Source organism: Pelophylax lessonae (assembly GCF_965119305.1).
Source record: "Pelophylax lessonae genome assembly, chromosome: 1".
Lineage (NCBI taxonomy): Eukaryota > Metazoa > Chordata > Amphibia > Anura > Ranidae > Pelophylax > Pelophylax lessonae.
The window spans coordinates 2,429,069-2,452,477 of NC_138768.1; the positions used below are offsets into that span (position 1 = coordinate 2,429,069).

General features: G+C 44.3%; 2 protein-coding genes and 1 pseudogene across 3 annotated transcripts in view; 2 read left to right on the top strand and 1 right to left on the bottom strand.

Annotated features, from left to right (window-relative positions):
* The window catches only part of LOC309566690 (uncharacterized protein), an 84,910-nt gene extending 84,854 nt beyond the window's left edge, over positions 1-56 (bottom strand). The window contains exon 1 of the mRNA XM_082271951.1: positions 20-56. Within this exon, the coding sequence (XP_082128077.1) occupies positions 20-53 (34 nt within the window). The 5' untranslated portion in view covers positions 54-56. The remainder of the gene's footprint in view (positions 1-19) is intronic.
* The window catches only part of LOC309566639 (E3 ubiquitin/ISG15 ligase TRIM25-like), a 172,589-nt pseudogene extending 149,797 nt beyond the window's left edge, over positions 1-22,792 (top strand). Inside the window, exon 2 of the transcript in view lies at positions 22,694-22,792. The product of the transcript in view is annotated as an E3 ubiquitin/ISG15 ligase TRIM25-like (transcript). The remainder of the gene's footprint in view (positions 1-22,693) is intronic.
* Positions 20,836-23,409, top strand: part of LOC309550331 (uncharacterized protein) — a gene marked incomplete at both ends in the record, with an annotated part of 43,756 nt that continues 41,182 nt past the window's right edge. Inside the window, one exon of the mRNA XM_082250728.1 lies at positions 20,836-22,591. Coding sequence (XP_082106854.1) covers positions 20,836-22,591 — 1,756 coding nt within the window. The remainder of the gene's footprint in view (positions 22,592-23,409) is intronic.

A 23,409-nucleotide genomic window follows, 5' to 3' on the forward strand; every position in this document is an offset into this window, starting at 1 on the left:
TAATTATATTCAGACTTACTGCAGTGTGATTGGTTGATGGGTTTACTGCACATTGCATCTCATCATTGCTCTTTGAACCTCCTTATGGAATAATCGTGAGTGATAAGAAAGAACAAAGTGTGTGTTCCACGTTTATCTACACAGAGATGGTGTAACCATATAATCATCAGAGACCGCATTACTTTTATATTATCAGATCACATAATACGAACTGTCTGTGTTACCCCAGAGCCACCAATCACATCCACACTTCCATTCTACACTGTCATTTTGTATTGAACGTTGAAATCTGATGGCTGCTTGGTTAGACAACACATGACAGTACTTATTACAGACACTTTCACCACCACTATAACCCTATGTGTTATAATAGTGACCTCCTTCAATCTGTATTGAGTAAACACAATAGTTGTGCCCTTTGCTAAGGAAAGGGTGCACCCAATGTTCCTTAGCTCCCATGTATCTAACTGTAGTGCTACCCTCGTAGGGGCCACTGATTAGGGTGGGTCCTCTGTTTTTTGCCTCGACCTTCTCCCGAACCTCAACCTCTCAAACACACCAGATTGAGAATACAAACATACAATATCTCAGGAAATCACTGAAAGTAGTACTTAGTACCCTACAGTAGAGCTATAATCAAAGAAAACAAGCACCAAACCAGGTAGTAAAGGCACACCTATAATAAAGTCACCCAATATGTTGGAACTCGGTAAGCTTAAATTGTGTTAACAATGGTAAGAACACAATTTAGCATACAAAGTAATTACCAGTGAGGGCTAGGAATAAGATGACATTTGGCTTTCAGATCAGCATAAACAGAAGCATGGCCACCTCATGTACAGCAGTGAGCAGTAGTAAAGTTTATTCTACTGAGTGCTGGAACTTTACTGCCAGAGAGCATTTATGGCAGCAATGCTGGTCCTAGTTCAAATGAGTATGCACTGTCCAAAAGAAAAGGAGGAAGGTCGTGGATGGGGCAAGAGAACAAAGGGGGCAGTTCTTTGATCCTGTTGGGGCGCTGGTGCACTTGACAGTAATCCCAGTTAACCTGCATACAGTATAGGTGTAGCCAGGACTACCATTATCTGACACTGCAGACTTACTTTCTGCTCTCAGACTGTCTCTATGCTCCTCTAGTGTTGGTCTCAGGTTTCATGCATCATACTCTTATTACTGGAAGAAAGGCATCGTGGGAACTATAGTCTTCTACAAGGATATTACTGCACTCCTGAACCTCTTCCCTACTGGCGCATTGTAAAATGACGCCAACAGGAATGTCTCCTCCCTCCGGGTGGATGTCATATGATGTCCGCCTGTTCTTGCCGCTCTCCCGCACCCCCGAGGGAACGCAGCACGGTGATCGGGGATGAGGCGTGTCCTTCGGGACACAGCCCATCCCCGATCATTGTAAAGAGCCAATAAAAAATGGCTCTTTACCATGTGACCGGCTGTGTCCAATCACAGCCGGCCACATGCACTGTCCTCAGGCACGCCGCTCATGCGTGCCCTCCAGGGGCACGCAGGGCAGCGATCGGGATGGAGAGTGTCACTCTGACACAGTCCATCCCCGATCTGGATAAAGAGCCAATGAAATTGGCTCTTTACCACGTGACCGGCTGTGTCCAATCATAGCCGGTCACAGAATATCAACAAACGATGGTAACTAGCTGTTACCGGGCTCTCCTCATCACACACCAATCCTGTGTGAGGAGGAGATTGCGATAACAGCTAGTTATCAATTACAGTGCACACCAAACACACTGATTGCCCCCCCAATAAAGAGGACCTGTCACTAGCCCATCAAAGTACCTGTCACCAGTCCACCAGAGTACCTGTCACCAGCCCATCAGGTACTCTGATGACAGGTACTCGGGTACTCTGATGGGCTGGTGACAGGTATTTAGGTACTCTGATGACAAGTGCTCTGATGACAGGTACTGTAATGGTCAAAAGACTCATTAAGCCTCTAAGAATATACGTTGGGGTGTTTGCTTTTCAGGTAATTTTGTGGGTAATTCCATTGTCCTGGTGCTCCAGGGCCTTCAAAAGTGTGATAGGTGCTCCTTGCATGTTGGGCCTCTGTATGTGGCTATGCTGTGATAAGATAAAGTCCCACATATGTGGTATTAAGATACTCAGGAGGAGTAGCAGAATGTATTTTGGGGTGTAATTGCAAGTATGCATATACTGTGTGAGAGAAATACCTTAATATTCTGTCAATTTTGTGTGAAAAAAAAAGTATTTTCCCAAGAATTGTGGGAAAAAAATTACAACTTCAAAAAACTCACCATGCCTCTTACTAAATACCTTGGACTGTCTACTTTCCAAAAAAGGGATAATTTGGGGGGTATTTGTACTGTCCTGACATTTCAGGGTCTCAAGAAATGAGATAGGCCATTGGTACATCAGGTGTGATCAATTTTCAATGATTGGCACCATAGCTTGTGGCCCAAATTTCTGGAAAAAAATTACGCATTTGCAAAGTTTTATAATAGAAACTAAAACAACATTTTTTTTTTTTTCAAAATTTTCTCTCTTTTTTCACTTATATCGCAAAAAATTAAAATTCCAGTGGTGAATAAATACCACCAAAAGAAATCTCTATTTGTGTGAAAAAAATGATAGAAAATTTGTATGTAATTATCATTCAAAGTGTGAGAGCGCTGAAAGCTGAAAATTGGTCTGGGCAGGAAGGGAGTGAAAGTGCCCTGTATGGAAGTGGTTAAGAACTGTACTTCCCAGCAAGCCTTGGGCTCCAGGAGAGGATTGTGGGAGAGACTATAAAGGGATTTGCTGAACAGGCCCATGCTCTCTTGCTTCCCGGGATCCATCGTGTATGCATCAGTCTTTCGCAGAGGGAGCAGACTGCGGCCTACTGCACTCCACCCAGCTGTCTGCAGACTCAGCCAAGGCAGGACGGATGACCATCGCTGCATCGCAAACATCCCTGCAGTATCACTCATTGAGTGGAGTCGCCAGGACTCACTGAGTGCAGCCATCTCAGTGTCTCACAGCGTGGAGAGTTCCCGTCGTCTGTTCTTCAAGGATTGATAAGAAGGACATCAGGATTGGTGAGAGAGCACCTGCTCAGAGTCCAGTTATCAGTTGCTACAGCTTCTCTTAGACACTGAACACAGACACTCTAGAGCTGGATCCATTAGTGGATCATTGATAACCAGAACCAGCTATTCTGCATTGCCTGTCTCACACTGTGCTACACTGGGGAATCATTTGTTCTTTGACCCCCAACTGCCGGTGAAGATCTTAGCAAGGCCTTGCTATATCATTCCTCTTAAAAGGGACACATTACTGGTATCTAGATTACCTCATCTCTCATTAGGATACAAGTATTATAGGCCGGCCCGGGGTGCCCCTTTAGTAAAAGCATTTCTTATAGCAATTTATAGCATCATTCACATACTGCAAGATACTGTGTATATTTGGTGTATTTACTGGTTATTATAATTGGTTATTCACTGTTCCTTAGTGTTTTTTCAACTGAGCCCTGACTGCTTATCCAGGGCCTAGTTGATTAATACTCTTTTCAAGCCTTTTCCTTGAGTAAAGCTAAACTAACAAGTTAAAAATCTATTTGCATTTTGCCAGTGTGTCATTTAAAGGTATACACAACATGTCTGAACCTAGAGTGTCAGGAGGGCTGGATGGTTCACAGGGTCAAAGCGGCACGGAAGAGCATACAATTACAGCAACCCTCAAGGTGGCAGTGCTACATAGGTAAAGTATAATCTTGGCACAGGTGTGAGTTAGGGGTGGGTTAGATGCAGTAGATACTCAGTATAATGCAGTATTGGGTTGGTATAGGTTCAGTCTAGGTATGGAATAAGTGTGGGATAGAGTCCCCTATGGGTGAAGCATGGATAGCAATGGATGGGAGAACCATTAGGGCCGTGGATCAGTTCAGCCTTGAACAGCACCCATTCGGTATGTTCAACCGCCGAGCGCACAGTGATTAACCACTTGCCTACCGGGCACTTAAACCCCCCTCCTGCCCAGGCCAGTTTTCAGCTTTCAGCGATGTTGCACTTTGAATGACAATTGCGCGGTCATGCAACACTGTACCCATATGACATTTTTATCATTTTTTTTCCAAACAACTAGAGCTTTCTTTTGGTGGTATTTATTCACCACTGGGGTTTTTATTTTTTGCTGAAAAAGAAAAAAAGGTGTACTGGATCAGGGTTTTGGATTTTGTGACTCGAGTGACTGTATCCTGGGACTTGTAAATGAGCTAGCCCATTCTGTGGAAAACCGCACTTTACTGGGCCTTTTGCTGTTTTACGCAAGAAAACTGGTGGTTTACTGACAGTGTGAGGAGAAAAAAATTGCTGATCGCTGGCTGCTGTTTACTTTACTTGATCAGCTGTCATTGGCTGACATTGGCTCCCCTTACTTTGATCTGTGATCAGGCGAGTCTCATGGACTCGTTACCGAGAGGACATCAATGTACGCCCTCCCTGCAATTTAGGTCCGCGCTGTAGCCGTCATTCGGCTATAGCGCGGGCGTCAACTAGTTAACTGGTTGTTAGGGAGCAGGCTAGGTGCATCTTTTACAATGGATGAGTCATCAGCACTTGGATTTTAAGGGGAACCCAATGCCAACATAAAAAAACTGCTTGGGGACCCCCCCATAATCACTGCCAGACCCTTATCCGAGCAAGCAGCCTTGCAAGCCAGGAAAGGGCATGATGAGCGAGCGCCCCCCCCCCCCTCCTGAACCATACCAGGCCACATACCCTCAAACTGGGGGTTGCTTTAGGCAGGGGGGCTCTGCCCCATCCACCCCAAAGCACCTTGTCCCCAAGTTGATGAGGACAAGGGCCTCATCCCCACAACCCTGGGCGGTGGTTGTGGGGGTCTGCGTGTGGGGGGCTTATCAGAATCTGGAAGACCCCTCAAACAAGGAGGCACCCCAGATATCAGCCCCCCATGTGAATGTGTAGGGGTACATAGTACCCCTACTCATTCACCAAAAAAAGTTTCAAAAAGAAATAAAAACACACACACCAGACGCCAACAACCACAGGCCAGGATTGTCGGGAAGAGGGCCTTGTCCTCATCAACACGGGGACAAGATGTTTTGGGGTGGGGGGGCATTGGGCCTGGTATGGTTCAGGAACAGAGGGGTGACTGTTTGTTCCCCCTTTCCTGGCCTGCCAGGCTGCATGCTTGGATAAGGGTCGGATATTGATTTTAGGGGGACCCCATGTATTTTTTTTTTAAATTTTGGCAAGGGTTCCTCTTAAAATCTATACCAGACCCAAAGGGCCTGATATGGTTTGGGGGGCAACCCCCACGCCATTTTTTCACATTTTTCTATTACCCGCAATGAATTTTCTTTTCTTCAATTAAGCTTGCAGCCAAGAAAATCTATTTAAATGTCATTTATTTTTCTTTATATATGTCAGTTTTGCTGCAGCAGGTTCTATACATGGTACATATGTGCCACTTTGAAGGCCCTATATATGCTCCTTTAAAAACGATATTTAAAACAAAAATTTTTTAATTGATACATGTCCCCTAGGGCAGTATCCGGGCCCTCATAAATGGCCAATAACTGTAACGCTCCTGCGTTTCTTATATGGTGTGGATTTTCAGCTGCAGAAATAGTTCCACGTCAGTTGTCATGTAAGAGATATGCTGAGATACCATTCCCAACCTCAATGACTCATCATGTGTGGAAGGTCTTATTTCAGCCAGTAAATACACACAATTAGCAAGCTGGTTCCTAGAGTGACTTTATGTATGTGGTAACACAATGATGAAGGTTGAGGGATAGGTTGAGTGGAGGTGGTAGGTGATAGACACTTGAAGGTGAGACAGTAGCAGATGGATGCAGGAAGGTTTAATAATGTTGTATGATAGCAGATGATAGAATAGCAGGTGGACATACAAAAGAGATCAACCCAGTGCAGAAAAGTAGCAGTAGTCTCAAGAGCTAGCAATCTAGTTTATGCAGATGTGATAAACAGTCTCTACTATGCAGAGCTAGATAGTGTAAGCTTAGTATAAGTTTATAGAGAATTCCCCTGCGGGGTACTTAGCACTATTAGCGATACAGCCGAAGGGTGGTTCAGGAGAGGCGGATGATCCAGTAGCGGGATACAGGGATCAGCGCAGCGAGGTTCCGTCAGCGAAGTAAGCTTGCAAGCATGGAAGCTTCAAGCAAGGTTAGCATCCAGATAAGGGTGTTTGAACGAACACATGTGAGTGAGAGCCGACGCCTTAAATAGCCATCTAGTCCGGCGCTGAGTGATGACAGCTCCAGTCTTAAAGGTGTATGCGCACCTTTCCAAAAGTAAATGGTAGGGCGCATACACTTGTGGAAAGTGTAATTTAGGGTACCAAAGGTACCGGAACATTACAATAACTTGAATATAAGTCTTCAAAATGGGGACTTTCGATTTTTTCAGTTCGGGTTTAATAGGGTTATGAGTTTGGGCCCATCGCTAGCTCTCAGTGGCTTAGTCCCTGCTTACAGTATTAGCAATGGTCAAATAGCCCTCGTACCCTTCCCCAGGATGCTGCAGTGACCTCTCGCTGTAGAATGGGAGCCCCCTCATTCTCTCCCTGAAGGCCTCTGGTGTTCAGTGATGGGAAGCAGAGGACAATCTAGTCTTCCTGCCGCAGCGGTGTAGGTGCTGTGATATGGGCAGTGCTGCACTGTCTCTGGGTGTCCTCAGGCTCAGATCTCCGCTGGTATAGTCTCCAGCTGGTGGATGAATATCTAGGCAGAGGTGCTCTCTAACTCCCTTGATGCCAAGAGGAAGACATTTCCCAGGCAATTTAATAAAAATCAACTCTCACTCCTCCTTTTGTCCAGTGCCTATTGGAATTTGTAGTTTAAGGAGTCAATTGGTCCCATTATATCTGGGTCGTCTCCCAGGATTCTAAGAGCTCTGCATAGAAGGCTATGAGCTTGCTTGGCTTTAGCACTCCCCCTGTGGGCTAGAGGAGAATGGAGCAGCAAAACATTTGTATCTCTCACAGAGGGAGTGAAGAATAAAAAGGCAATGTCTCCTTCTCCATATTGTTGTAGCCCAGAACCTGGCTACATACTCCCGCCACTAAAACTTGGTCACCAAAGATGGGGTGAAGTCCTTCGCGTCCATAGTGTCCATAGTATCAACTTAACTGGCACAAGTAACCTAAGATAACATAATTTAGCATGTTCATAGACCTAAATAATTCTCATTGACACCTGAGATCAACAAATGAACCTCCCACTAATTGTCAGGGGAGCAAGGTTATCTTGTTTTTTGGCCATTGATGTGTTGAGGGGTGGAGGGGTGAATACAGGTCACCCCTACCAAATTTGTGGCAAGCAGGTCAGGTTATCATTAGTCTGTTGTATAGTGTAGATGACGTCTTCTGATCTTCCCCTAAGGTATCATATGTCAGTCTCTTTGGGGTTGAATGATTTGTTTGGTTCATGGTTCCGGTGATATAGTAGGTTTGGCATCATCTATTTCTGTTGTTACCTCTATGTGGTCTCGATCAGTTTCCACATCTTCTGCTGTTTATGATATTATGATGTCCTCTGGGGCCTCTAACGGCTGACTTCCAGGCGTAAGCTCTGGCGTCTCAGATCTGGGGACCACTGGGTCTGTTTCTTTGGTTTGAGCAGATGGAGTAGTCTCTTCAGGTAGAGAGGGAAACAGCACAGCAGTCTATGCCCATCTTTTCTTCCTCACTGTCCTCTTCATCTGTGTTTAGAACAGGGCCTTGAGACTGAGTTAGTGGCCAGGGTCTTCAAGAAACCATCCAATTGGGGCTAGCATTAGTTTGTGAGTGTGACATGAGTCACTTTGGTTGGGGGGCTTGTGGAACCCAGATTACTTCTGGGAGGTTGGGAGACTACTTGTCCATCTTCCCCGGCCTCTCCTATGTGTAAGCCCCCTGTGTCTATTAGGGGCACAGGGTGACCAAAAACCCCAGTCAAGTCTGCACTAATCAGACTCGCTGCACAACCACACTGGTTATCCTGGGTTCTATATGTGTGATTTGTGTTGGGGGAGTGAGGGGGCTCTTTCACTTGGGACTGTAATATTTCTGAACAGTGTCCCTCAGGAAATATATAAAGATATATTGCAGATTGCTAGGATATTGCAAAAGTGTTTTATAGAGCCTTGCTAGTGGGGTGGGGGTTTGTTATTGTTGAACCTGCATTCCATTGGTCTATTGTTCCTGTCTGCCTTGAGTAAGCTTATTATGGGATGTGTATGTTTGTGTGTATTGGTTCTAAGGGGGAGGGGTTGTTAGAGTATATATCTCTTTGTGCATTTATTTGAATAAACAGTTTGATTCTGGTTTGACTCCAAAACTTGTACTGTCGAGTTGTTGGGGTAACTATAGCCAGATTCCCGGATCTCGGGTTCCAGAGTTTAGGAAGCAGGTTCTTGGCGGAGATACCCAGTCAGGGTGTCTGGATTCCGTCACAGTGAGGACATCGGAAATTCTTCTACTATGGGCAAGAGATGATTCTGGTGCCATATCTTTAATGGGCCAGGCTGGATCTGATAGGCCCACAGCCTGAACAACTGCTTGCACATTATACACGGTTGAGACTTCCATTGGTCTGCTAGTTTGTGTTTCCCTGGAACACCCAGATTTCTCAGCAATACTGTGCCCCCAGGCTGCAAGTTCTTGTTCCATTGACCTCAGGCATTGGAGGCCCCCAAGGTTTTTCATACCCTGTTTTCAATTTTTTTTAAGTGATCTACATATCTTCCATGAGACGTTATTGAAATCTGATCTAAGGAATTGCCAATGACCAGATCGTCATGTAGTCGAACATCAGCAGGTACGGTGAATAGCTCTTAGCGTGGTTTATAGTGCTATTATAAGTGTGACACTGGGCAATGTCACTGAATTAATGGAAATATTATTAATACTAATATTAACTATATGGTAATTCTCCCTGTTTTTTTTTGTCCTTTAATAATATTTTTATTATATTTTTATTATATATTGTTTAATAGTATTTTTTTTAAATATTTATTGATGGTATATTTGTGGGTTTTAGAATATTTATGGATTATTTTAACATATTAATGTAGTATAGATGTTCTTATTATGATATTGTAAGGAGGGGTGGCTGCCGAGTCGCTACTCGTTCTATTGGTTTTCTTGTGGCATTCAATTGCTGCAGCCAATTGTAATAGTAAAATGATATACATAGTGAGCCACATAGTGATAGTGACTTTCTTCCGGGGACACTGGGTTACCACGCCCATGGGAGTGTTCACACGGTACTTACACGCTCAGTCTCCACCCCTTACTGAGGAAGTCGTGACGTGGGAGCATATGACGCAACGCGTTTAGGGGGCGGAGACCTCGAGCGGCGACACGGCAGGACGGCTCCTCCAGAGGCTTCTTGTATTGTTCTATCAGCTAGCACAAGCTGCGGATTGTGCTTATTACGTGAGTGTATTTTATTTATGACCATTAAAAGTTACATAACCAGAGAGCATTAGATCTCCTGTCTATTCCTTTTCATGCTTATCGGGATATACTGTGGCTATATGTGGGCATTGCATTTATCCCCATAAGGAGTAGTGCATCTCTGACATCCCCATGAGGATTTTTGCCATTTGGGATTACATACTGCCTATAATGAACCAGTGGTAAGGTGAGAGGCTATCCATAAGTGGTGGTGGTGGTGGTCACATGAGTGTGGAAGCATCCGACAAGCATCTTATTTTGCTAAGTTGTCACACTGGATTTTTTTTTATGGACTTTTAATACTACTATTATGCACTTTATTTTTCACTTGCACTGAGTGATTAACATTGAATTTATTTTAGATAGATTTTATTCATTGATTACTTTTGTATTTGTATCTCGTGACATATACTAATATGGTTAGCACTATCACAATATATTTATTGTAGGCACTTTATTAGGTGTATGGAATAGATTTTAGGAACCGGGAGATGGAAAAAGATGGTTGGTCGGTCCTCTTACTTCCAATTTGGGGCACTGCGCGTGCGCTGTGCAATGTACTGTGCCACCCTATATGAGTGGTGTGTTAAGTAGTACTATTGTTATCAGTTTAATCCCTATTACGTCCCCTATCAGGGGCCGGTGTATGGAATAGATTTTAGGAACCGGGAGATGGAAAAAGATGGTTGGTCGGTCCTATTACTTCCAATTTGGGGCACTGCGCGTGCGCTGTGCAATGTACTGTGCCACCCTATATCAGTGGTGTGTTAAGTAGTACTATTCTTATCAGTTTAATCCCTGTTACATCCCCTATCAGGGGCCGGTGTATGGAATAGATTTTAGGAACCGGGAGATGGAAAAAGATGGTTGGTCGGTCCTCTTACTTCCAATTTGAGGCACTGCGGCGTGCGCCGTGTAATGTACTGTGCCACCCTATATGAGTGGTGTGTTAAGTAGTACTATTCTTATCAGTTTAATCCCTGTTATGTCCCCTATCAGGGGCCAGTGTATGGAATAGATTTTAGGAACCGGGAGATGGAAAAAGATGGTTGGTCGGTCCTTTTACTTCCAATTCGGGGCACTGCGCGTGCGCCGTGCAATGTACTGTGCCACCCTATATGAGTGATGTGCACACAGTACAGTCTGTGGGCCTGTGGCCTCTCACACACAGGCAGACAACTGCAATATATATATATATATATATATATATATATATATATATATATATATATATAGAAAAATAAATAAAAGCAGACTGATGTACCAGCCCTAAAAAGGGCTTTTTGGGGTGCTGTCAGGAGGCTGTCCTTACAGCAGATGGGTCTTTGAGGACTGGAGTGGACACAGAACACTGGCCTAGCTATTAATTCAGCAGCAGCAGCACTCTCCCTCCTCTAACTAACACTGCAGCTTCAGAATGAATCTAAGATGGATGCTGTCCTTGCTTTTTTATAGGAGGTGGGAGGGTCTGGGAGGGAGGGTATGCTGATTGGCTGGAATGTGTCTGCTGACTGTGAGGTACAGGGTCAAAGTTTTCTCAATGAGGACGTATAGGTGGCGGACCGAACATCGCATATGTTCGCCCACCGCGGCGAGCGCGAACAAGCGATGTTCGCCGGGGAATAGTTTGGGACATCTCTATTCAGCATCCGGACTGCTTCTTAAAGTTCACAAGCCCTGCTTGAACCAAACCCGGCTTATCACTGCCAGCCAGGCCAGGACTCAGTCCAACCGACCAACCGACCAAGTCAAAACTCAAACCAACCAGCCAACCAGATTACCCTCAAAAAAACAATTGTCAATGAAAGTGAATGGTAAGTTCCTCCCTGAGGCTGGAAAGGTCGGAGAGGTTTATATGGGAATGCAAGCAGTCCCTCAACTTCCAGACATCAAATAAAAAAACAGCAAAACTAATTAAATAACTAAATAAACGGGTCCCTCTTTTTGACAAAAGGTGACCTACCACATAATGCCGCGACATTCCATTACGGAGGGAGGGAGGGTCGCTCCGCCACAGCTGACCCTCTGAGGCGACTGGCAGCTAGCCTCTGCGGAACCCCCTTTTTTAGGGGACCACCAGGCTTCCAGAAACTTCTAAGGTCACCTGACCTTAGTTTCAATGGTCCCCCAGCTTAACTGTCACAAGGCTCCCCCCCCCCCAACCTCCTCCCGCCTATTTTAAGGGGAGCCTTGAAACTCCTTGGGCTGCTGCCATACCCATGAGTAGAAATAGATAAAGGGGGCCTTGAAACCCTTTTCCTTTTTTCCTTCACATTCTAGTGACTTTTGTATTATATTTTATCTTCCTTCCTTTTATCGGCTCCTCGTTATCGTATCTCCATGATAAGACCATGCTGCACCCTGATGATCTTTCATCTCCTCCGAAGGTGCAGCATGCATCAGGGTGTGCACACCAAAGTTCAAATACACATCCATGTGTGCACGTATATATACATACTGTATATATATTACAGTATCTCACAAAAGTAAGTACACCTCTCACATTTGTGTAAATATTTTATTCTATCTTTTCATGTGACAACACTGAAGAAATGAGACTTTGCTACAATGTAAAGTAGTGAGTGTACAGCTTGTATAACAGTGTAAATTTACTGTCCCCTCAAAATAACTCAACACACAGCCATTAATGTCTAAACCGCTGGCAACAAAAGTCAGTACACCCCTAAGTGAAAATGTCCAAATTGGGCCCAATTAGCCATTTTCCCTCCCCTGTGTCATGTGACTTGTTATTGTTACAAGTTCTCAGGTATGAATGGGGAGCAGGTGTGTTAAATTTGGTGTTATCGCTCTCACTCTCTCATACTGGTCACTGGAAGTTCAACATGGCACCTCATGGCAAAGAACTCTCTGAGGATCTGAAAAAAGGAATTGTTTCTCAACATAAAGATGGCCTAGGCTATAAGAAGATTGCCAAGACCCTGAAACTGAGCTGCAGCACGGTGGCCAAGACCATACAGCCGTTTAACAGGACAGGTTCCACTCTCACCATGGTCCACCAAAGAAGTTGAGTGCCGTGCTCAGCGTCATATCCAGAGGTTGTCTTTGGGAAATAGACGTATGAGTGCTGCCAGCATTGCTGCAAAGGTTGAAGGGGTGGGGGAGGGGTCAGACTGTCAGTGCTCAAAACTTACGACGCACACTGCATCAAATTGGTCTGCATCGCTGTTGTACCAGAAGGAAGCCTCTTCTAAAGATGATGGACAAGAAAGTCCACAAACAGTTTGCTGAAGACAAGCAGACTAAGGACATGGATTACTGGAACAATGTCCTGTGGTCTGATGAGACCATGATAAACTTATTTGGTGTCAGATGGCGTCAAGTGTGTGTGGCAGCAACCAGGTGAGGAGTACAAAGACAAGTGTGTCTTACCTACAGTTAAGCATGGTGGTGGGAGTGTCATGGTCTGGGGCTGCATGAGTGCTGCCGGCACTGGGGAGCTACAGTTCATTGAGGGAACCATGAATGCCAACATGTACTGTGACATACTGAAGCAGAGCATGATCCCCTCCCTTCAGAGACTGGGGGGCAGGGCAATATTCCAACATAACGACCCCAAACACCTCCAAGACAACCACTGCCTTGCCAAAGGAGCTGAGGGTAAAGGTGATGGATTGGCCAAGCATGTCTCCAGACCTAAACCTTATTGAGCATTTGTGGGGAATCCTCAAACAGAAGGTGGAGGAGCGCAAGGTCTCTAACATCCACCAGCTCTGTGATGTCGTCATGGAGGAGTGGAAGAGGATTCCAGTGGCAACCTGTGAAGCTCTGGTGAACTCCATGCCCAAGAGGGTTAAGGCAGTGCTGGAAAATAATGGTGGCCACGCAATATATTGAAACTTTGGGCCCAATTTGGAGATTGTCACTTAGGGGTGTACATACTTTTGTTGCCAGCGGTTTAGACATTAATGGCTGTGTGTTGAGTTATTTTGAGGGGACAGAAAATTTACACTGTTATACAAGCTGTACACTCACTACTTTACATTGTAGCAAAGTGTCATTTCTTCAGTGTTGTCACATGAAAAGATAGAATAAAATATTTTTCAAAAATGTAAGGGGTGTACTTACTTTTGTGAGATACTGTGTAATGTTTGGGGGTTCTAAGTAATTTTCTAGCAAAAAAGACTGATTTATACTTGTAAACAACAAGTGTCAGAAATAGGCGTGGTCCTTAAGTCGTCAATAGGGCGCCGAAAACCACCCATATTGTCCATTGCCCACACGGCATAACAAAACTGTGTATTCAAAGGTGAAATTGTTGGACATTTACTTGTGCTGCGACCCCAACCCCACCACACAATAATGGTATCTCACTGGACGGTGACAAGGAGGACACAGGAATGCGGTGTATTCACTGCTATGCTCTAGAAGCCAGTGTGGGGGGGAACTGAGTCATGCGACACGGGGTATCATCTGGAAAGGGGGGTCTAATAGAAGATGAACCCACGGGGAGTAGAAAGGAAGGATGAGGTAGGAAGAGATTTCTGGATAAGCTGGGGCATCCAAATGTTGCTTAACAGAAGTAGAAATGACTAGAACATACCAGGAGACCACCCCCTACATTAGAACATCGCCACTGTCAACATAAACAGCTTTGGCATTCAAAATATGGCAATGGAAATTTGACCTATCAAGTTGGGTGAATGTTGCTACAGCACTTCCTTTGAATTTTGGTGACTTGGAGATAATGTTAATCTTGAACTATGGTATTGGCATATAGGAACTGTAACGGAACTGCCGACCCACACTGTACTTGTGGACTTCCGTCAGTATACGGCTTCCTCCCAGTCGTGGACATAGATATCAAATCCTAGCCGTCCCCATACAAAGCTAGCTGACAACTTAGCTTGTACAAGTTAAGGAACCTTCTCGGATAAGAACTGTTTATTAAAACACAGGCACAAAGAGATATACACTGTGGGACAACCCCCCCTCCCCCTTAGCAGCCAATCCACATACACATATACATCCCATAATAGGTTGATCTTAAGGCAGACAGACACATTAGAACAATGGGATACAGGAACTTAACAATAACAAACCCCACCCCACCTCACTATCTAGTAAGGGTCTAAGAGACACTCCTGCAATATTCTAGCAATCTGAAAAGTCAAACCTTTCATCTTCATACATTTCCTGAGGGACAGGGTTCAGAAATATTATTGTCCCAAGTGAAAGAGCCCCTCACTCTTTCAACACAAACCACACATATAGAACCCAGGATAACCGGGGTAATATGAAATGCTGAGTCCGGTGTGGTTGTACAGTGAGTCTGATTAGTTCAGACCCGACTGGGGTTCTTGGTCACCCTGTGACCCTAATAGACACAGGGTGACTTACACATAAGAGGGGCTGGGGAAGCTGGACATGGAGTTTCCTGACCTCTCTAAAGTAATTTGGGTTCCACGAGCCCCCCAGCCAAAGTGACTCCTGACACAAGAATGATCCCAGGGGTGTCCCCCAGTAGCGGGAGTGGACACGGTACCTGGGACACCGGGAACCGACTCACCCACCTTCTATGGCCCCAGTTATCTATGTAGAATAACCATATATATAGAATTGCCACTCATTAGTTTTGTTCCACAAGTGGAACTGCCCCTTATAAACCATGGTGAGACTTGGTGGGCGGGTCTTTGGTTGGATGGATCAATCGGCTGACTAATGCCAATAAACCTGCCATATATAAAGTTACCTGGACTTTATAAATATCCGTGGGCTGCCGCTTGGGTCACCGCTTGGGTCACACTTACCCCCCAGATAGTATATACCCGAGAACCCCTGGTGGGATAGGTTTGGTTTGGTGCTTGGCACCTATAGGGATGGGGAACCCCCATGGTAGATATCTGTTCATACGTGGCAGAATAATGGAACAGGCCATAACACTTGCCAATGTATACCTTCCTAATACATCTCAACTTACTTTTCTGGAGTCTTGTGTGGTGGACCTTAGTCATTTTTCCGTGTGTAAAATTATTATGGGAGATGATTTTTACATGGTCATGAATCCCTTAGTAGATACTTCCCATCACTCTTCACATCTTTCATATCCATATTTAAGGAAAATAAAACAATGCCTACATGAGGCCCAGTTGATGAATATATGGTGCCTCCAACACCATAATGCACAAGATTATGCCTTTTATTCTTCAGTACACCAATCCTATTCCAGGATTGACTACTTTTTTATTTCCCAAAGAGTCCCATAGACCCAATAATCATGTCGGATCACGCTCCTATTACTTTATCTTTATCTATCGCCACACAATCTTCCCAGTTAACAGTGCATGTCAGAGCACAAAACCAAGCCATGAAGTCCAAGGAATTTTCTGTAGACCTCAGAGACAGGATTGTGCGGAGGCACAGATCGGGGGAAGGGTACAGAAAGTTTCTGCAGCATTAAAGGTCCCCATGAGCACAGTGGCCTCCATCACCTGTAAATGGAAGAAATTTGGAACAACCAGGACTCTTCCTAGAGCAGGCCACTGACCAAACTGAGTGATCGGGGGAGAAGGGCCTTAGTCAGGGAGGTGACCAAGAACCCAATGGTCATGCTGACAGAGCTCCATTTCTCTGCGGAAACAGGAGACCCTTCCAGAGGAACAACCATCTCTGCAGCAATCAGGCCTGTATGGTAGAATGGCCAGACGGAAGCCACTCCTCACTAAAAGGCACATGACAGACCACTTGGAGTTTGCCAAAAGGCACCTAAAGGAGTCTCAGACCACGAGGAACAAAATTCTCTGGTCTGATTAAACAAAGATTGAACTCTTTGGCCTGAATGGCAAGCGTCATGTCTGGAGGAAACCAGGCATCACTCATCACTTAGCCAATACCATCCCTACTGTGAAGCATGGTGGTGGCAACATCATGCTGTGGGGATGTTTTTCAGCAGCAGGACCTGGGAGACTAGTCAGGATTGAAGGAAAGATGAATGCAGCAATGTACACAGACACCCTTAATGAAAACTTGCTCCATAGCGCTCTGGACCTCAGACTGGGGCGAAGGTTCAACTTCCAACAGGACAACGACGCTAAGCACACAGCCAAAATAACGAAGGAGTCCAGACTTGACCCCAATTGAAACTCTCTGGAGAGATCTGAAAATGGCTGTGCACCGACGCTCCCCATCCAACCTGATGGGGCTTGAGAGGTCCTGCAAAGAAGAATGCCAGAAACTGCCCAAATTTGTTGTGCAAAGCTAATAGCTTCATACTCAAAAAGACTTGAGGCTGTAATTGGTTGCAAAGGTGCTTCAACAAAGTATTGAGCAAAGGGTGCTTTCTATTTTTAAAAAATTTGCAAAGATTTCAAACAAACTTCTTCCACATTGTCATTATGGGAGATTGTTTGTATAATTTTGAGGAAAATAAGGAATTTAATCCATTTTGGAATAAGGCTGCAACATAAAAAATGTGGAAAAAGTGAAGCACTGTGAATACTTTCCGGATGCACTGTATACTATAAACATTACGTTAATTAAACAACTAGCCACCTGGGTGACTCAGTGCCCACCCAGACTATTCGGCACCAAGCCCCCCTACCCTGGATACAAAGCCCCTTATACATTATTATAAACATCCCACAAAAATTGGATAACAAGGTACAGTGGAATATCAATCACCTCTGTAAGAGATGATCAGACAGACAGAAACAATAGGTGACTTAATTAACAATGGGTGAAAGACACTTAGGAGGCACACTATTGGAAAGAACTAATTACAATAAACACATTATAGCAGGAGACCCCAGACAAGTGGCTTGAGTTGATGATATTAACATCTGCTATGAGTCTCACAGTGTGAAACAGTCATTGTTGGTAATGAGGCATCTAGGCCCTAAACATGGATCCCGAGCCTAGATTCCCAGAGTCTGTGTGTTTTGGGGAGACATAGACTTGAGTCCAAAGTAACAATACTCCAAGGGTCCCCCAGGCACACACCTCCCAAAGAGCAGTGCTCCCATAAAAGCCAGGGCTCATAGTCAGTAGGCAAGAGGCTAGCCTTCCATCGCCTCCAAAAGCCTCTATCCCCAAGGAGTCTGTCACATCCAGCTAGTATAACCCTGTGAGAGAAGGACCCAGATGGATAGAGAGACATGGAGAAGACCAAAAGGACTTCTGTTCTGAGTAGAAACCTCCAGGTATCCTGTGCTACCTCCACCCTCCTTTGTATTTCACCATGTACTAATGTCATAAAATCTACAAAATCTTAACTAAAGTGACCGGTGCCCATCATTCTGATCATCCAGAGAAAAGAACTTCTCCCTGAGAGGAATGTGCCTGGGACATTTATTGCCAAGTTAGTGGGTCTGGGACATTCGTAATGTAGATATTGGGTAGATGAGGAGCCATATTCCTTCACATTATACTAAACTGGTTACCAATAGATCTACACTCTGGTAACAGTTTGACGTAGTTACATAGTTAGTGAGGTTGAAAAAAGACATCAGTCCATCCAGTTCAACCTATAAGACCTCTTTTGTTTTGTGGCAGATTCATTTTAGCTTGCTTTACCCACCAGACTGGCACAGTGCAGCTCACAGCAATCTCAGGAGAGTGATTTGGGTCCAACCCACAAATGTCCAGGAAATCAAATTTTAAAGACTTACTCATCTCTTATGTTAGATATATGGGGAGTATGGAACATTGGGTACACCCTGCAACTCAACTATTGTGTCCTCTCAGTACAGATTGGAGGTCACTGTGATGGTACTCACCGTCACTGGGAATGAAAGACAGATATCATATGTGGGCCCCTTGGAGTAATGTTACTTTGGATTCAAGTCCAAATCTCCACAAGACAGTCAGACTCATAGCAGATGCTAATATCATCAGCTCAACCACCTGTCTTCCACACATAGTTGAATATGCTGATTTACTCCCCCGTTATCTACAAACCCAATTCCAAAAAAGTTGGGACACTGTACAAATTGTGAGTAAAAAAGGAATGGACTAATTTACAAATCTTATAAACTTATATTTTATTCACAATATAATATAGATAACATATCAAATGTTGAAAGTAAGATATTTTGAAATGTTATGCCAAATATTGGCTCATTTTGGATTTCATGAGAGCTACACATTCCAAAAAAGTTGGGACGGGTAGCAATAAGAGGCCAGAAAAGTTAAATGTACATATAAGGAACAGCTGGAGGACTAATTCGCAACTTATCCAGTCAATTGGCAACATGATTGGATATAAAAAGAGCCTCTCAGAGTGGGCGTGTCTCTCAGAGTGGGCGTGTCTTTCAGAAGTCAAGATGTGCTGAGATCACCAATTCCCCAATGCTGCGGCGAAAAATAGTGGAGCAATATCAGAAAGGAGTTTCTCAGAGAAAAATTGCAAAGAGTTTGAAGTTCTCATCTTCTACAGTGCATAATATCATCCAACGATTCAGAGAATCTGGAACAATCTCTGTGTGTAAGGGTCAAGGCCGGAAAACCATACTGGATGGCGGTGATCCTCGGGCCCTTAGACGGCCCTGCATCACATACAGGAATGCTACTGTAATGGAAATCACAACATGGACTCAGGAATACTTCCAGAAAACATTGTCGGTGAACACAATCTACCGCGCCATTCACCGTTGCCGGCTAAAACTCTATAGGCCAAAAAAGAAGCCAAATCTAAACATGATCCAGAAGCGCAGGCATTTTCTCTGGGCCAAGGCTCATTTATAATGGTCTGTGACAAAGTGGAAAACTGTTCTGTGGTCAGACGAATCCAAATTTGAAGTTCTTTTTGGAAAACTGGGACGCCATGTCATCCGGACTAAAGAGGACAAGGACAACCCAAGTTGTTATCAGCGCTCAGTTCAGAAGCCTGCATCTCTGATGGTATGGGGTGGCATGAGTGCGTGTGGCATGGGCAGCTTACACATCTGGAAAGGCACCATCAATGCTGAAAGGTATATCCAAGTTCTAGAACAACATATGCTCCCATCCAGACGTCGTCTCTTTCAGGGAAGTCCTTGCATTTTCCAACATGACAATGCCAGACCACATACTGCATCAATTACAACATCATGGCTGCGTAGAAGAAGGATCCGGGTACTGAAATGGCCAGTCTGCAGTCCAGATCTTTCACCCATAGAAAATATTTGGCGCATCATAAAGAGGAAGATGCGACAAAGAAGACCTAAGACAGTTGAGCAACTAGAAGCCTGGATTAGACAAGAATGGGACAACATTCCTATCCCTAAACTTGAGTAACTTGTCTCCTCAGTCCCCAGACGTTTGCAGACTGTTATAAAAAGAAGAGGGGAGGCCACACAGTGGTAAACATGGCCTTGTCCCAACTTTTTTGAGATGTGTTGATGCCATGAAATTTAAAATCAATTTATTTTTCCCTTAAAATGATACATTTTCTCAGTTTAAACATTTGATATGTCATCTATGTTGTATTCTGAATAAAATATTGAATTTTGAAACCTCCGCATCATTGCATTCTGTTTTTATTCACAATTTGTACAGTGTCCCAACTTTTTTGGAATCAGGTTTGTACAATGGGTTCTGTGTTTACACTTATGATAATGTGTATTGTACTTCATGAGCTTGAGGATGGCAGTCTGCTAGTTAATTGGCTCAGGTGGATTGAATCATTGTCATCTATTAGTTACTGGTGGAAAAGTAAAATACTGTTTGTGTTGGTGGTTCTTTAGATACTTAGTTCAGGTTAATTATATTTTTGTATACAATCTCATCTGCATATGATAATGCAATCAGGCACCTGACCTGTGTGTGGTAATTAGATCAGGAGGGGGATGTTTCCCTGTGCTGTATATATTGTGTGTGAGACTGTTCAATAAAGGAGATATTTCCAGAGCCCACAAACACAGTGTGGGTCGCGGTTCCGTTACAGTCACTATTTTCCACATAAGGTTATAGTGGTGGTGAAAGTGTCTGCAATAAGTACTGTCTGTGTTGTCTAACCAAGCAGCCATCATGATCCAACCTTCAATTAAAAATGACAGTGTAGAATGAAAGTGTGGATGTAATTGGTGTCTCTGGGGTAACACAGACAGTTCATATTATGTGATTTGATAACAATATAAAATATTTCTGCAGAGAAAAGTGATGCGGTCTCTGATGATTTTATGGTTACACCATCTCTGTGTAGATAAACGTGGAAACCTTTCTTTTCTCTTATCACTCAGGATTATTCCATAAGGAGGTTCAAAGAGCAATGATGATATGCAATGTGCAGTAAACCCATCAACCAATCACAATGGTAAAAAAAGTGTGAAAATAACCACATGACTGTTATCAATTACTGCACATTGTACATTGAACTCTGTCAGACTTATTTATTAGGATAGAATACAATCTTCTCATTTTACTCTTCTGCTCTCAGTGATGGCGTCTTCTCATCTGAAAGAGGATCTGGAATGTTCCGTCTGTCTGAACGTTTATACGGATCCTGTAACCTTGAGATGTGGACACAACTTCTGCCGGGACTGTATTGGTTGTGTCTTAGATTCACAGGAGGAGGATGGAGGATATTCCTGTCCTGAATGTAGAGAAATATTCCAAGAACGTCCTGTCCTTCAGAAGAACATTACTCTGTGTAAGATATTGGAGACCCTCCAGACTACGCAGGGTGATCAGGACAAAACCGGGGTCTCCTGTACTTACTGTATTCACACTCCTGTACCTGCTGTGAAATCCTGTCTGCTATGTGAAGCTTCTCTGTGTGAGAATCACCTGAGAGTCCACAGCAAGTCACCAGAACACGTCTTATGTGACCCCACCACTTCCCTGGAGGACAGGAAATGCTCCGTCCATAAGGATCTACTAAAGTATTACTGCTCTGAGGACTCCACCTGTATCTGTGTATCTTGTTGTTTGATTGGAGATCACATTGGCCATAAGAAGGAATCATTGGATCAGGCCTCTGAGAAAAAGAAGAAGAAACTGAGGAATGTTCTGCAGAAACTGATGACAGAGAGAGAGGAGATGGAGATCAGGGTCCAGAGTCTGGAGGAACATAGGAGGAAAGTACAAAGAAAAGCAGATGATGAAACAAAGAGAGTCACTGCCCTGTTCAGAAACCTCAGGAGACGTCTGGAAGACCTGGAGAACAGAGTCCTGAGTGAGATCTCCAGGCAGGCAGAGCGGGTCTCCGTCTCTTTTTTGGATATGATCCAGGAGCTGGAAATAAAGGCAGATGAGCTGTACAGTAAGATATTTTACATTGAGGAGCTGTGTAACACGACGGATCCACTGACTGTCCTACAGGAATCAGACACAGGTGACTTGTGTGATACTGAGGATGGAGATGATGAGGACAGAGAGAGACATGATAAACTCCTCCATGATGGAGAGGATCTGGATGTGGCGGGGATCTCACACACATTACACACAGGTTTATCTGATATCATGTCTGGGGTAGAGAAATGTACAGGCAAACATGTCTGTCCACATTCTACTACAAAGATCGAAGGTCACATCAATGCTGAACCATCCAGGAGACGTCCCCAACCCACCCCCACCATACAACCATCACACCCCCAGTCTAGAGGACCAAATATTGGGGCTGTGCAGCAATCATCGAGGGTTACAGACATATTACTGGACGTGAGGACAGCTGGTAATCATCTACGTATCTCAGATGACAGGAAAACTGTATCCTGGTCTGATGAGAGCCTAAATCGCCCAGAAACACCAGAGAGATTTCAAGATTGTCCTCAGGTGATAAGCAGTCAGAGTTTCTCCTCAGGGAGACATTACTGGGAAGTGGATGTCGGGGGATCAAACTACTGGAAAGTCGGGATGTGTTACCCCAGTATAGACAGGAGAGGAAATCTGTCAGAGATTGGATATAATAGGAAGTCCTGGTGTTTGGAGAGGTGGGGGTGGTATGATAGGTACTCAATGGTCCATGACAGAAATGAGATCCAATTACCCGGCGGTGTCTCCAGTAACCGAGTCAGGATAGATCTGGATTATGAGGCCGGGCGGATCTCCTTTTATGATCTGGACGACCCGATCCGACACCTCCACACCTTCACCACCACCTTCACCGAGCCCCTCCATGCTGGGTTATGTCTGAGGGATAGCAGTCTAAAGATATGTGGGGGGAATCAGATGAGAGAAATCAGCCCTGAGACTGGTGACATCACAGGGTGGAGAATCTGATTGGTGCAATACTCAGCCAATAGGGGGAAGCAGAAGACAAGAAACAACATTACTGAATAATGTATAAAAGCTGCAGGTTCCGGGGCCGTCATCTTCATCCTAAACCTCACTTCACTCCCTAGTGTGTCACTGACCAGGAACAAGTGTGTTCAGGCTTCACTGGCTGCATGCTTGTTCAGGGTCAGTGACACACTAGGTAGTGTAGCCAGGATTGGAATGAAAGCCTTGAAACTTGCACCACAAGTGAAAACATTTTTTCCAGATTTAGATTGGGGGGGAGAATTAAAACCCCTTTCGGGTTTTTACTGCTATCCGAGGCTCTATTAGAGAGACTTCCCCTCACTTCCTATCCTGGTGACAACATTACTTTTCTAAAATTTAGTAAGGGAAGACTAGAACCTCTGTCACACTGTTATTTCTGTCTGTGCCCCTCTTGTAGATTTTCCTTAATTTCCTGTCTGATAAAATGTTGTCACCAGGACAGGAAATGTGGGGAAATCTCTCTAAAGGAGTACCAGATAGCAGTAAAAATCGGACAGGGGTTCTAATCCTCCCCCACTCCATCCAGAACTAGAACAATAGGATTTGTCTAGACACACACTTTATTATCCACAATGAGAATTCCTACATTTCTGTCCTCACAGGGTCCTTTACATGACAAATCCATGGATCTGTGATTGTCCCTCCCCCTCCCCTCACTGTGATTGGTTGTGATGATTATCACTACAAATACAGTCAGTGCTAGATTTGTTCCTATTGGTTATGATGTAGAGGGGGCGGGGATTGTGGTGT